We start from the raw sequence: 15109 nt of genomic DNA, 5'->3' as shown, positions 1-15109 counted from the left end.
TGAGTGGCCATATTTTTTTCTCATTTTTATTAGCATGTATTTTTTATTATTATTATTATTATTTTTGGGTCCAGTCGTGGGGCCTGAACTCTGGGCTTGGGCGCTGTCCTTCAGCTCTTCAGCTCAAGGCTAGTGCTCTATCATTTGAGCCACAGTCCACTTCTGGCTTTTTTTCTTTTTGCTTATGTGGTGCTGAGGAATCGAACCCAGGGCCTCATGCATGCAAGGCAAGCGCTCTACCACTGAGCCACCTTCCCAGCCCCAGCATGTATTTATTATATTGAAGGGTTTCATTGTGATTATTTCCATATATATATGTATGAATATATATGTGTGTGTGTGTGTGTATATATATATATATATACACACACACACACACAATGTACCTTGATCAAACTCACCATCTCTATTACTATGAATGACATAGTTGAAAGACTCTGTATTCTGTCATATTTCCTTAACAAGTATTGACTTTCTTTCTTTCTTTCCTTTTCTTTCTATTTTTTGTCAGCTGTGGGGCTTGAACTCTGGCCCTGGGCATTGTCCCTGAGCTCTTCAGCTCAAGGTGAGCAGCCACAGTGCTACTTCTGGTTTTCTGGTTTTCCAATTAGGAGATAAAAGTCTTACCGCCTTTCTTGCCCGGGCTGGCTTTGTACTGAGATACTCAGCCTCCTGAGTAGCTAGGATTACAAGTGTGAGCCACCAGCACACGGCTTGACTTTTATTTATTTTAGCAACCAACAAACATGTCCTGACTCATACCTCAAACTACCCACCATGCACAGATAGCAACTGTAATCTCAGTCAAATTCCTTCATTGTTAGTTGTGCTATCTGGTGTCCTGTCCTGCACTTGTTAAATTCAGTACAGGACAAAAATCAGACAGAATTTATAATCAGAATATGGGCTTTCGTCTACCTGGTTACCTTCTTCCCAAGATTTCCCATTTACTTTTTACCTGCAGTAGTTACTGGAATTTTATCTTTTGTCTAGAATTTATCATGTTTGTGGAAGGTTGACTCAGTAAGAGAAATGTCAGTCATTATCAGCAGAGCTCTGCTCATATTTTTTCCAAATCCCATGAATACTTTTTCCATTTTGAAATTACAATGTCCAAATAAGCATTAAAATATGAAAGCAAACTACTCTTAATAAATTAAAAAACATGTTTTAATGATAAAGACTGGGTAATTTTAAAAAGTCCCTTGCTGCTAAGAGACAATGAAATTAGAGCTCTGGTTCCTATGACCCTACACTATGGAATACAGAGCTTGTCCTGGATGGACCTTTTGGCCACGGAAAAAGAAATCAATACTGAAAATGCTGCCTAGAACAATAGAGTCCAGAAATATAAGGGGAAAAAATGATTTGAGCTTAGGAGTAGATTCAAATGTACACAGAGGTTATTCAAATGGAACAAGAGTGGTGAGTCAGTGCAGCAAAAGGACAGGAAATAAAACTTGGGAGTATAACAACTGAGATAACTAAGGGAGAAAACTAAAGGAAATCCACAGCTTTGATGAGTAAATTCTAATGATCTCAAGCGAGAAATCATTCAAGAATTAGGAAGGTGACAATCATGGCTATTTATAGAAGATGATACAGTTTATACTGTCCCACTGTCTCAAAATTATAGTTAAATTCGATTTCAAAATGATAGAGACATTAATATTGTTTTTGTCTTTCTTTAGTTTATGTCCCAAGTTACGAAAGAGACTGATTTAGTCTTCTAGTATCTGTTGGTCTCTTTGCATGATTAGAAATAGAGTATGGCTAATTTTGCTGTGGCTCTGAAAGATGCAGATGCTGTTTTCCTTCTCAACACATTAAGATCAGGGTCTGAGTAAACAAGAAACCAGAATGTTCATAATTTTTCAGATTTGTATGTTTCCCTAATATCTATAAATGATTGGTTCCAGGACTTCCATGGTTATCAAATTCATATATGCTCAAGTCCTTACATAAAATGGTGTACTAGTTACATATAACTGACGCAATCCTTCTGTATACTTTAAATCATTTCTAGATTATTTGTAGTAAGTAACACAATGTCAATAATCTCACTATATGGCTTAGAGAATGACAAGAAAAAAGTTCAGTAAGATGCAATTTTTCTCTAAATATGATCAATCCATACTTAATTGGATTGGTAAATGTAGACCCTGGAGATATGGAGAGCTGGAATGACTGTAATTAAAACTGTTAGGAATTCAGGAAGGAGACGAAAATGCATTATTTGCAAATGGCAGAGCATGCTGGGAGACAAGCTGATCTTGAACACCAGATAGTGATTCCTCCTATACTCTTACCCAGATATGAAATGTTTAGTTTCCCTGGCCAGAAAAATAAGCTTAAAGGCTTACCTTTTATTCTCACTCAATCTTTAGGTTTTATATAATACAAAAAAACCTCCAACTTGCTAACATAGAGAGTAAGCATTTATCACTGGCTTGAAACATTTTGTGCTCATGAGTTACTCTTGTCTTTTAAACATGACATTTTTTTTCTTTTTGTTTGTAGAACCACCATAGAGAATAAGCATTTATCACTGGCTTGAAACTTTCTGTGCTCCTAAGTTATTTTGTCCTTTAAACATGATATTTTTCTTTTTTCTTTTGTGGTACTGTCATGTCCTTGGTTCTTTGGCTTTTAATTTTTCCAAATAGGGTCTTGTGGTAACTTTGCCGAAACTGGCCTCAAACCAAGATTCAACTATCTTTGTCACTTAGTAGTTGGTATTATAGGCATGTACCATCTCAGCCCCTGAATTCTTCTGCATTCTTATATTCCTTTTAATAAAATATTAAAATAGCCTAGGCAAGAAAGTTCATGAGAGTCTTATCTCCAATTAATCACAGAAAAAGCTGGAAATGGTGCTGTGGCTCAAGTGGTAGATGCTGGCCTTGAGCAAAAGAAACTCAGGGACAGTGCGCAGGCCCAGAGTTCAAGCCCCAGAACTGGGGGCAGGGAGGGGGGAAACAAAAACAACACACACACACACACACACACACACACACACACACACACACACACACACACACTCACTTTAATGGGAAAAAAAGACTAACACTGAGCAACCATCATGCCAATAAATGCAAACTGAGCTACCCTATAAAAGAGGATGTTATTCACTAAGAATTAAAAAAATGAACTTGATAATGTTTGTCTAAGGAGACATGCTTGAAATGCTAACAATGGAAAAAAGTTAAAAGACAGGATTGTCTTTATTATCCCAATATAAACATAAAAAAAAAAAGAGTATAGTAAAAGATACAGCAGTTTTCAAAAGAAAAATACCCACAATTTAAAAGGTCATTTCAGTGCTTGCTTTGGCAGCCCATATTAAAACTGGACCGATACAGAGAAAATCAGCATTTCCTCTATGAAAGGATAGGAGAACTCGTGAAACATTCATAGTTTTAGATTTTTACGCAAATAATATTCCTTGCTCTCCTACAGCCTTTGTCTCTGGGAGAGACAAAAGATTCAAGGCAAAAAAGGAAGCAATTTCATGTCAGCATTTTCCCCAAAATGTCTAAGAAAAACTAGACAAATATTGTGTAAAATATAATACATCAGAGACTTCTCTTATCAAATAAAAGGAAATGGCATACAAATTGTCATGTAAGCTCAAACTACTCAAAAGAAAAATACAGTTCACTGATTTTTACTCTTTCTTAAGGATCACTTTTTCTTCACAGAGTTTTAGCTAACATTTATAAACACAGGAGGCATTATATGAGTACTTTATATGCATTTCCCTTTAATCCTTCCAATAAGCTTAGGGGGTATATTACTCTTACTCTCATAGTAACCCAAGAGATCCAAGTTATCCTCATCTTCGTTTCCAGGATCAGGAAAGTAAAGCTCACAGATGACATTGGTTGCTTAAGATTAGGATTTATATCCTTCTCTCTTCAATCTCAGGTATTCATCTTTTAATCCTTTATACACTGTCTTTCACTGAAGTCTTTTTGAATTAGTTTCAAAAATTAATACATCCACATGAAGAAATGTGAATATAAACAAAAGTACATACAGCTCCAATTTTTTACTTGTATTAGTCTCATTGCAAAAGATATTTGAAACAGTTAAAGAGATATATACAAAATAAAAAATAAAGTGTGTGTGTGTGTGTGTGTGTGTGTGTGTGTGTGTGTGTAAGAAGTTGAGATGAAATTTGAAGTAGAACAAGAAGAAAAGTGAGTATCTTTTTTTTTTTGGTCAGTTGTGGGACTTGAACTCAAGGTCTGGGTACTGTCCCTGAGCTTTTTTGCTCAAGGCTCATGCTCTACCACTTTGAGTCACAGTGCTGCTTCTGGTTTTCTGGAAGTTAACTGGAGATAAGAGTCTCACAGACTTTCCTGCTTGGGTTGGCTTTGAACTGCAATCCTCAAATCTCAGCTTCCTGAGGAGCTAGGATTTCAGGTGTGAGCTACCAGTACCCAGATTCATGTTATTTTTGACAACAGAGGTGAACTTCATATTTGCCTCTGAATAACAAAGGAAAGGAGGATAATGTTGGTTTTCTTGTTACTGAATCTAAAAACAAGTAAGACATATATATTCTGGAACATTATGTAATCCATAGCTTCATAAAATTTCACAATGATGGTTTAAAAATAAACCTTACTTATAATAAATTTCTTACAAATATAGGCTAAAGTATGTTATCAAAGTGTAAGATGGAAAATACAACTCTAAGGTGTGATGTCATCTTAGCACAAAACTAAGTCATTTGGATTGAACAAAGCATAAAATACAAAATAGATGGCCAAGCAAACAGACTGCACATCTTTCACATCATATTTATGACAATTAAACTTGTGAATTTATCAGCTTGGAGTTTATTCTCTCTGGCAAGAATCCAGAGTACAGAAATTCTACATTTTTCAATGGGCCAGATTCTTGTTCACGGGCAATCAAGCAGAGGGTAGGACTGATAACCTAGATGTCTGAGTTTTAGACTTTCTTCCAAAGTGAGCTGATATAAATAATATTTAATTCACATAGTTGTATTCACATGTGATATTGGACACATGGCTGAAATGCAGACTTGAATTTTTGTTTTTTGTTAAATAAAGGATGTTGATGTAAAATGATAAGATTATGGAAGGTTGCCATAATATTCTTGAGAAAACATCTTGCTGTAAATACTTACATTCATTTACAAAAAATGAATTAAGTATATAAGTACATAGACATGGAATGAAGTAACAAACTTAACATGTAAGTTGAAAAAATAAGAGCAAAGACACAAACTATTCAAATTTGTGCTGGTCCTGGGGCTTGAACTCAGGGCCTGGCCATTAGCTCTGAGCTTCTTTTGCTCAAACCTAACACTCTACCACTGAGCCATAGCCCCACTTCTGGGTTTTTTCTTTTTTTTGGGGGGGGGGGGGCTAGTTTATTGGAGATAAGAGACTTACAGAGTTTCCTGCTTGGGCTGGCTTCGAATCTTGATCCCCAGATCTAAGCCTCCTGAGTAGCTAGGAGCCACCAGCACCTGGCTTTAGTAAGTTGTATTTTTTAAAAGCAAGTAAAAGTCCTCTTTGAAAAAAAAAACTCATAGTACTGGTCTAATTGCCTATAGTATAAATTAAAAACTAAGGGGTGGGAATGTAGCTTAGTGGTAGTGCTTGCCTAGCACGTATGAAGCCCTGAATTCAATTCCTCAGGATCATATAAATAGAGAAAACTGGAAGTGGCACTGGGGCTCAAGTTGTAGAGTTCTAGTCTTGAGCAAAAGAAGCTCAGGGACAGTGCCCAGGCCCTGAGTTCAAGCCGTAGGACTAGAAAAAAAAAAAAAAAAAGAAGCAGCAGCAGCCAGCCTGGGCAAAAAGTGTGCTAGATTCCATTTCAATCAATAGCTGAGTATGGTAGCACATTTACCTACCCTAGCTCAAGTAGTAGAGTTCTAGCCTTGAGCAAAAGAAGCACAGGAACAGTGCCCAGGCCCTGAGTTCAAGCCAAGGACTGGAAAACAACACTCCCTCCCCCCCAAAAAAACAACAACAAAGTGATGAAAAAGAGAACATAAAAGATACTTTAAGGGCTGGGATGGTAGCTCAGTGGTAGAGTGCTTGCCTTGCATGCATGAGGCCCTGGGTTCGATTCCTCAGCACCACATAAGCAAAAAGAAAAAAGCCAAAAGTGGCGCTGTGGCTCAAGTGGTAGAGCACTAGCCTTGAGCTGAAGAGCTGAAGGACAGCGCCCAGGCCCAGAGTTCAGGCCCCACAACCGGACCCAAAAAAAACAAACCAAACCAAACCAAAAAAAAAAAAAAAAAAGATACTTTAAGTGCTCTGTAAGTGAGAATGAAGTAGGTAGTTCTAGATATAATCACTAAAACCTCTACTTCACTCTTATTTTTCCTAAAAAGGCAAAAGAAAACTGACTATGAAGAAAAGAACAATGAAGAGGTTGGCAAAGGGCCCACCAATAAGACAAGAGCTAAATTTTGGCATGTGATGAAATGTTATTCAGCTTCAAGAATTTTTATTTTTAAATTTTAAATACATTTTTTATTGTAAAAATACTGTATATAGGGGTAGCTTTAAGATATTTTTTTTGTCATGGGGCTTGAACTCTAGGGTTGGGCACTGTCCTTGAGCTCTTCAGCTCAAGGAGAGCGCTCCACTGCTTGAGCCACAGTGCCACTTCTGGTTTTCTAGTGGTTTAATGGAGATAAGAGTTTCATGGACTTTCCTGCCCCAGCTGGCTTTGAACTGTGATCCTCAGATCTCAGCCTCCCGAGTAGCTAGGATGACAGTCATGAACCACTGGTGCCCAGCTTCATATTGCCAAGTTTTAACAATCAGAATTTTTAAATTTAAGATTAATATGCTTAACTGCCTATACAAGCAAAATTAGCAATCTGATGGAACTAGTTGATCAATAAATAACTTGAAAAACAAAACAAAAATTACCAAATTAATAACAGAATTTTTTCAAGTTTTCTAATAGTATATTCTATAAACCCCGATGATGAAGAAACCATCTTTAATATTTTTGCTGCCAGCCAGTATACTGCAATTTTCCATTTTATTCTTTTAACACTACTGTGGAGAAGGTACTATAATTTAAAATAGGTTAAAGTTATAGACTTACTAAATGGCAGAGCGCTGATTTAAGCATTGACAACATGAACTTAGACTTGAATTATTTCCTCTTTCACTGAAAAGTGTATTACCTATTTCAGTTTAGGAGACAAATATGGGCAAAACATGTTTAATTTTACTTCAAATTTAAGTTTAATAAAGTTTCAAATAATATCATAACTGAAATATAAAAATTAAAGGAAATGAGCATTTTTAAACTCTCCAAGTTCAAGAAATATAAGCTGGTCAAATAGACTATGTTATGGAATATAAAAAAACAAAATGATAGCAATTTGCAGTTTTTGGAAAAGATTAAGATTAAATATACATGACTTATGAAGTCTCTCATTTTAAACAATATTAACATTAAAAAATTCTTTATATAGTTGTACAAAGGGTTTCAATTTAACATGTGTTTATGAGTACAATGTATCTTGATCATTATGACACATTTTGAGCATTACAGTTTGAAACTAGCCCTATTTCCAACTAACCAGCAAAAAACCAGATGTGAAGGTATGGCTCAAGCGGTAGAGCACCAGTCTTGAAAAGCCAAGCAAGAGCTCAAAGATCTGAGTTTAAGCTCCAAAAACACACAAAAAAAGGAAGAAACTTAAAAACTTTTCTTTTTTGGTGCTGGTCCTGGGCCTTAAACTCAGGGTCTGGGTACTATCCCTAAGCTTTTGTGCTCAAGCCTAGTACTTTGCTACTTGAACCATAGCTCCACTGGCTTTTTTGGGGGGTAGATCACTAGAGATGAGTCTCATGAACTTTCCTGTCTAAGCTGGCTTCAAACTGTAATTTTTAGATCTCAGTTTCCTGAGTAGCTAGGATTATAGGTGTGAGCCACCACTACACAGCCAATGTTTTTGTATAAACAGAAAATATATGCAAAATATATGAAGAAGAAATGTCCAGATTTGCTCTATGTCACTGAAAAATAGTTTACACATACAGAAGCGTGAATCTCTACATGGAGACATATCTGTGTATCAATTAACTAAGTCCAAATTAAAACTTTTTTTTGTGTGGCAGTACTGGGTCTGAACTCAGGGCCTTGAACTTTTGCTTAAGGCCAGTATTCTAACTACTTTGAATCTCAATAATCAGATCTCAGCCTCCTGAGTAGCAAGGATCACAGGAGTGAACCACCAGTGCCCAGCAACTTCTACTTCTTTCACTTTTTTTGTAGTTTGTACAGCTTAAACGCAGGGCCTGGGCACTGTACCTGACCACTTTTTCTTTTCTGTTTTTTTTTTTTTTTTGGGGTCCGGTCATGGGGCCTGAACTCTGGGCCTGGGCGCTGTCCCTCAGCTCTTCAGCTCAAGGCTAGCATTCTACCACTTGAGCCACAGCGCCACTTCCGGCTTTTTTCTTTTTGCTTATGTGGTGCTGAGGAATTGAACCCAGGGCCTCATGCTTGCAAGGCAAGCGCTCTACCACTGAGCCACCTTCCCAGCCCCTTCTTTCACTTTTTTGAAGAAGCTAATCAAATAGATAGCTCTTCTTTGAGTTTCATATTTTATATGGGTACTGTGTACATTTAATAGACTTGTACATGTATTAATAAATTTTCTCCTGTTAGTCTATTATGAGATTATTACAGCAGAACTAAACTCTCAATCAAGGAGGAAGAAATTTCCTTGGCCTCTCCAGTTTTGAAAGGGTCAGTAGGGTTCCTAAACAGGCTGGGAAGGTGGCTCAGTGGTAGAGTGCTTGCCTTGCATGCATGAGGCCCTGGATTTGATTCCTCAGCACCACATAAGCAGAAAAAGACAGAAGTGGTGCTGTGGCTCAAGTGGTAGAGCACTAACTAGCCTTAAGCTGAAGAGCTGAGGGACAGCACCCAGGCCCAGAGTTCAGGCCCCATGACTGACAAAAAAAAAAAAAAAGGAAGAGATGTATAGGGTAGGCTTTAGGGCATGGTGTTCTTGGGCTGCCATGACATTTGTCTGCTACTTTCCAAACAACACTACATACTCAACAAATGGGAAGTTCCTTGAAACTGATCCCCTCGCCCTGCCCGCCCCAGGTACTTGAGCTTGAATTCAGGGCCTTGTATGTTCTTGCTGGCTCACAGCTGGCACTCTACTATTTGAGTTATACCTGTAGTCTATTTTTTTTTTGTGTGTCTGTTTTTTTTGGGGTGTGGGTGAGGGGGAGGGCTGGCTTATTGGAGATTAAATTTTGAAGAATTTTCCTATTGTTTTTTTTTTTTTTTTTTTGGGTCTGGTTGTGGGGCCTGAACTCTGGGCCTGGGCGCTGTCCCTCAGCTCTTCAGCTCAAGGCTTGCACTCTACCACTTGAGCCACAGCACCACTTATGGGTTTTTTCTGCTTATGTGGTGCTGAGGAATCGAACCCAAGGCCTCATGCATGCAAGGCAAGCACTCTACCACTGAGCCACCTTCCCAGCCCCTAATCAGGCTTTTTAATGTAGATATGGCTGATTGCACCATTGGCCACTGGTGGTCAATTCAACCATCAACCTCTAACCCCTCCCCAGAGGGGTGGAGCTGAAAGTCTGGACCCTCTAATTATGCCTAGGTCTTTTTGGTAACCAGCCCCACCAAGAAGTTAGGTAGGGGCTCCAAGATTACTTGTCATCTTACTAGCACACAAAAGACCTGCCAGTCATTCTTGAGAATTCCAAGATTTTAATGGTTGTGTGCTAGGATCCAGAGTTGGCAACCAAATGTATATGTTTTATTATAGCACAATGTCACAGAGACCTAACAGAATTAAGTATTTTGAGATAACATGTAAAGCAATCAGAATGGGAGATAATGTACAAAACAAATACATAGTAAATAACAGATACAGATAATTATGTTCAGAAGATCTTTTTTATCCTATCATGTTGCTCAAGTGGAAAAAATTGTTTTTAATTTTAGGAAACAAAGGAATAAAGAAACAGATTACTCCAAGTTTGAGTCTGAATCAATGGGGGAATGATAATCATTACAAAATTTAAAAATATAGAGATACAAGTTGCAGGTAGGAAGAAAGTAAGGAACTTTAGACTGGCAGAAATTTCCAAAAGGCTGAAGTATAGATTTGGATAGATATAGAAATGTGTAATTTGTCATTAACATAAAATTTACTCAACCTCAAATTGAGGCACCAAGAAAGATATAAGTGATAAGTGGCTCCCTTCTAAAACCTCAGACTTCAGTCAGGAAAATTAGATTATGTACACACATATGCTACCTGGTATAAAGTGAGAAGTTCTCCAAAGGAAACAGAATGTTTAAGATGGTTCAGATAGTAAGTTTTTCCAAAATTTCATTTTGGAGACTTAGAAAAGTAACTAAATTAAGTTTTCAAGGGGGAAAATATTAGAGTTAGGTCTTGAAAGTTGGATATGAGATGATCATATATAGTTGGGGAGCCCTGGGTTAGGGAAAGGTAGTTTTGAATGATCAAGTAACCTCAGGATTTAAAGACAGGAAAAGATACTGGATGTCATTTGGTAAATAAGACTTGGTTGAGAAAGATTATAAAAGGTCTCTTCACAAAATATGTAAAAGAAAGAAGAAAAAGGAAAAAATGAAACACCAAAAGTCTGAATTTTAAGGAAATGTTCTTGGTGACAGCAATAAAGACAGTCTTTAAGTGGAAGAGGTAGAGGCTCAATCACCATTTGTTGATTGAATGGCTAGCCCTCTGTAGAAGTAGAAAAGAAAAAAACGAAAAACCCCACAACACTAAGAAATGACAATAGTATTACAAAATGAGAATCTGGAAGTTATTTGAATATAGTATAGAAATTACAACCTACTGTAATCTATAAAGAAAAGCAAAAACTTCCTTAGTATAAAATGTCACAAATAATCAAATATCTAATCTACTTCAATAGTTATCTGAAACATGTCTCTGTAGTATTCCTAATTATTTAGGAATCCAGATAACTTTAAAATGTAAGAATTTAAAAATAGTATGATAAAAAGCAAATATGCAGGGCTGGGAGTGTTTCAGTAGTAGAGATGCTGCCTAGTTATGTGTTAGGCCATGAGGAGGTTGAATCTCGAAAACCAGTATCAAAACCAACTCAAAACAAAACAAAATCTTTCATATGATAGGAAGGGGAAAGATGACTGAAATAGTTCTGGAGAATTAATCAGATAATCTTTTCTTCTCAGATTAGAAACTATATTAAACATACTGCCTACAGCAAAGCAAATAAATCAAGCCTAGAAAGTTACTAGGTGAATACAGAAGAGACACTTTAGATTTAGACACTACGTCTACATATGTTTTATCATTACATAACGAAGAGTATGAGTTCTATGGTGAAGTTATTACACTAAGGTGCTATTTCTACCAATAAAATACTAAGTAAGGGCCAAATAGTATCAGTATTATTTTTAACAGTCAGATGAAGCCAGAATCAATGAAATTTTTGATTCTTCAGAAGTTGAATAAAATAATTTACCATGTATGTTTCTTAGGCTTCAAAGTCTGACTCCCATTTATACATGTGTATGTTTGTGTGTATGTGTATTCCCAAGCATTTTACTGCAATATATTTAAACGGCAAAATTAAAATCTGTGCCTAACGTTAAAGGACAAGTGATTACCATAGATTTACTTATAGTAGCATACTTTACTAGGACCATATTAAGAATAATGACAATAGAGACATCTAAAAATGTTCCAGAGAACTGTTCTGTTTCAGCTACTATCTTGCTTATCTTCAGCGAAGGGGCAATAATACCAAATTTTAAAAGCTGTCCTTGGTAACTGTAAAAATTGTGTTTAGATATACACTCACACGCTAATATCCACATATCTACATCTCTACTTCAATACCTCATATACTCTGTGATGACAAATTAACTGCTCAGCCACATTGTCAACTGGTAGCAATACAAATTTCAATGGTTCTTTGTAAACATTTAGCTTTTTTTTTTCCAAACAAGTAAAGGAGGAAGCAAGACATGTCTGGCTGTTTGAAATATCATATGGACTTCATAGTACAGAGTGAGGTAACATTTTCTAAACTTTCACAGAAATAAGTATCATTTCATCTATATGGCATATTCACATTGCTAATCCAAGTATATGTAGACATAATCTAGGAAATTTATGTAATGGCAATACTGCTAGCTACCCTTAGGGGACAAACTCTTAATTATCACTGCAGCTTTATATATTAGACTATTTTTGATCAAATCATGCTTCTGGTTAGCTTCATTTAACTAAATCCCAATACAGAGTCATAAAAAATACAATATGCTTATTATATGTTATTTTTCTTAAACCATTGTTTACTAAGGACCAAGTATTGATTACCACTTAACTGTATTTTTCCATGCTCCCAAATGTGACTGTCATTCAGGATACTTTTAAAAAAGTAACAGAAACTTTTCATTAAAATGTGGTTCATAGGATAAGAATTTGAAATTACATTTTCATGTACAAGTTTAAGGAATATACTTACCTTTGATTCGAGGTAGACATTTGCTGATGACATTTTTGTAATTTTGCATGTATAACTAACTAATGAGATGGCACAAAGAATAAACAAGCTATCATTAATAAGTGCTCGAACAAACACAGTCCATTTCAATTGATTTTCTGGGACATCTCCATGAACTAGCATTGCACAAGTCAAGTTCACCACTAAATAAAGAAGGCTTGCCAGTATAAAGCCCAAATGCAGTAGAATTCTGAAAAAGAAAATGAGTATATTAGATGTTTATAAAACTAAGAAGGGTGTTTTTTATACAATTCTTTCAGCTTAAAATCTTTATAATTTTATTAAATATAAAAAAAGAATTCTTCAGTTACTTGGGCTATTTGTGCTGTTATGACATTAGCATCAAAACCAGTTTCCAATGGCATAGATATTAAAGTATTAATTCAGAAATAATCTGATGTGGATTCACATTCAGATGTTTCTACTGGGAGGATAAGTTTGGACTATTTTAATACTATTTTGGGTACTCAGAAAATTTTCTTTTTGCTTTTTTTGTCAGTCGTGGGACTTGAACTCAGGGCATGGGTGTTGTCCCTGAGCTTCATTTTGCTCAAGGCTAGTGCTCTACCACAGCACCACTTCTGACTTTTTCTGAATTAATTGGAGGTAAGCGTCCCAAGGCCTTTCCTGCCTAGGCTAGCTTTGAACCTCAATCCTCAGATCTCAGCCTCCTGAGTAGCTAGGATTACAGGTGTGAGCCAACAGCACCTGGTTTCATTTTTATACCTATTAAGCATAAGCCTATTTTCATCAACCTTCCAACACTGTGTGTGTGTGTGTGTGTGTGTGTGTGTGTGTGTGTGTGTGTGTGTGTGTGTGTGTGTGTGTGTGTGTGTGTGTGTGTGTGTGTGTGTGTGTGTGTGTGTGTGTGTGTGTGTGTGTGTGTGTGTGTGTGTGTGTGTGTGTGTGGCTTGAAACTAAGGAACTGGTTGCTTTCCCTGAGTTTTTTCGCTCAAAGCTGGTGCACTACCACTGAAGCCACAGCTCTACTATCCTTCCTTCCTTCCTTCCTTCCTTCCTTCCTTCCTTCCTTCCTTCCTTCCTTCCTTCCTTCCTTCCTTCCTTCCTTCCTTTTCTCTCTCTCTCTTTCCCTTCCTTCCTTCCTTCTTCCTTCCTTCCTCCCTCCCTCCCTCCCTTCCCTCCTTCCCCTCCCTCCCTCCTTTCCTTCCTTCCTTCCTCTCTCTTCCTTCCTTCCTTCCTTTCTTTCTTTCTTTGTTTGGAGGTAAGAATCTCATGGACTTTCCTTGGAACCTCAAGGCTCAGACTCCTGATTAGTGAGGCTTACACAGGTGGCCCACCAGAGCCCAGCTGACCTTTCCATTCTGATAGTTACCATTAGGCTTTAAAGGTTGCCTAAAAAACTAATATGCTGCACCTAAATTTAAATTAATCATCTAAAATTAATAATTTTAAGAGTTAAGGAAATATGTTTTAAACAACATTTAATCCTATGAATTTGGCTATCTATAGCAAAAACTGTTTTCAAACTTGAATAAAAGAGGACAACAAGAGCAGATCACATAGTTTCAAGCCCACTACAACAGCTTATCTTCTATAGAAGTGCACATTTAAATGAAATATTTAATGTCCTCTCTTTAAGGGAAATTGGACCTTGTAAAAACTTAAGTAAGGAGTAGCCATCTGTATCAAATTACAATTAACAGTTCAGTGTGAAAGGAACCCCAGTATATATGACCCAGAAACTTATTTTGTGTGCTCTATATAGTTTTTTTTTTTTTTTTTTTTTGTTGGTCGTGGGGCTTGAACTCTGGGCCTGGGCGTTGTCCCTCAGCTCTTCAACTCAAGGCGAGCGCTCTACCACTTGAGCTACAGCGCCACTCCAGAAACTTATTTTGTATCCTAACATCTATTTTGGTGTGAATCATAAATCTTCTGCCCTAGTAGTTACACAATAAATTGAAGCTAATACATAGTTGGCAACACACTTTGTTCAATATACATGCAAGTACAAAAGTTTAGTTTAAAAAGGCCCGATTTTTCCCAGTCTAATAAATTGAGATTCTCCTGCTTTCGTATTCTGAGTGCTGGGATTATAGGAGTGCACCATCATGTCCAGGTAAAGCTTAGATTTTAATAATCTCTTAGATTAAGTAATAAAGTTATATATAGTTTGAAATCCAAAAAGGAGCTTGAAAGTATATATCCAGAGTACTAGAATAATTTAGAGAAACGAAGTATAGAGAGGTTAAATGAACTGAATTATGGAATTAGGTTTGAAACTTGTTTCTTGATTCCACAGTACTGGCATTGTTGGGTCTGATCAGTTGAAACATTTCTTAGTTTATGGAACAACACTATACATTCTCACCAAACAACATAATCTAACTTTAACATATGTGGACCCTGTGAAGCTACAACTGACATCTGAAGCAAGGCAGCACCAGAAAGAAAGAGAGAGACAGACAGACAGACAGACAGACAGACAGACAGACAGACAGACAGAGAGACAGAGAGAGACAGAGACAGAGAGAAAGAGAGAGAGAGATAGAGAGACACACAGAGACAGA

General features: G+C 36.8%; 1 protein-coding gene and 1 pseudogene across 1 annotated transcript in view; one reads left to right on the top strand and one right to left on the bottom strand.

The window, feature by feature from the left end:
• Positions 1-15109, bottom strand: part of Gpr137c (G protein-coupled receptor 137C) — a 66372-nt gene that overhangs the window by 25175 nt on the left and 26088 nt on the right. Inside the window, exon 3 of the mRNA XM_042677890.1 lies at positions 12543-12771. Coding sequence (XP_042533824.1) covers positions 12543-12771 — 229 coding nt within the window. The remainder of the gene's footprint in view (positions 1-12542; positions 12772-15109) is intronic.
• LOC122106572 lies at positions 3323-3422 on the top strand (annotated as a pseudogene).

This window comes from Dipodomys spectabilis, unplaced genomic scaffold (assembly GCF_019054845.1).
Source record: "Dipodomys spectabilis isolate Male_0828 unplaced genomic scaffold, ASM1905484v1 ptg000042l, whole genome shotgun sequence".
NCBI lineage: Eukaryota > Metazoa > Chordata > Mammalia > Rodentia > Heteromyidae > Dipodomys > Dipodomys spectabilis.
This window is presented reverse-complemented; position numbering and strand designations above follow the sequence as displayed.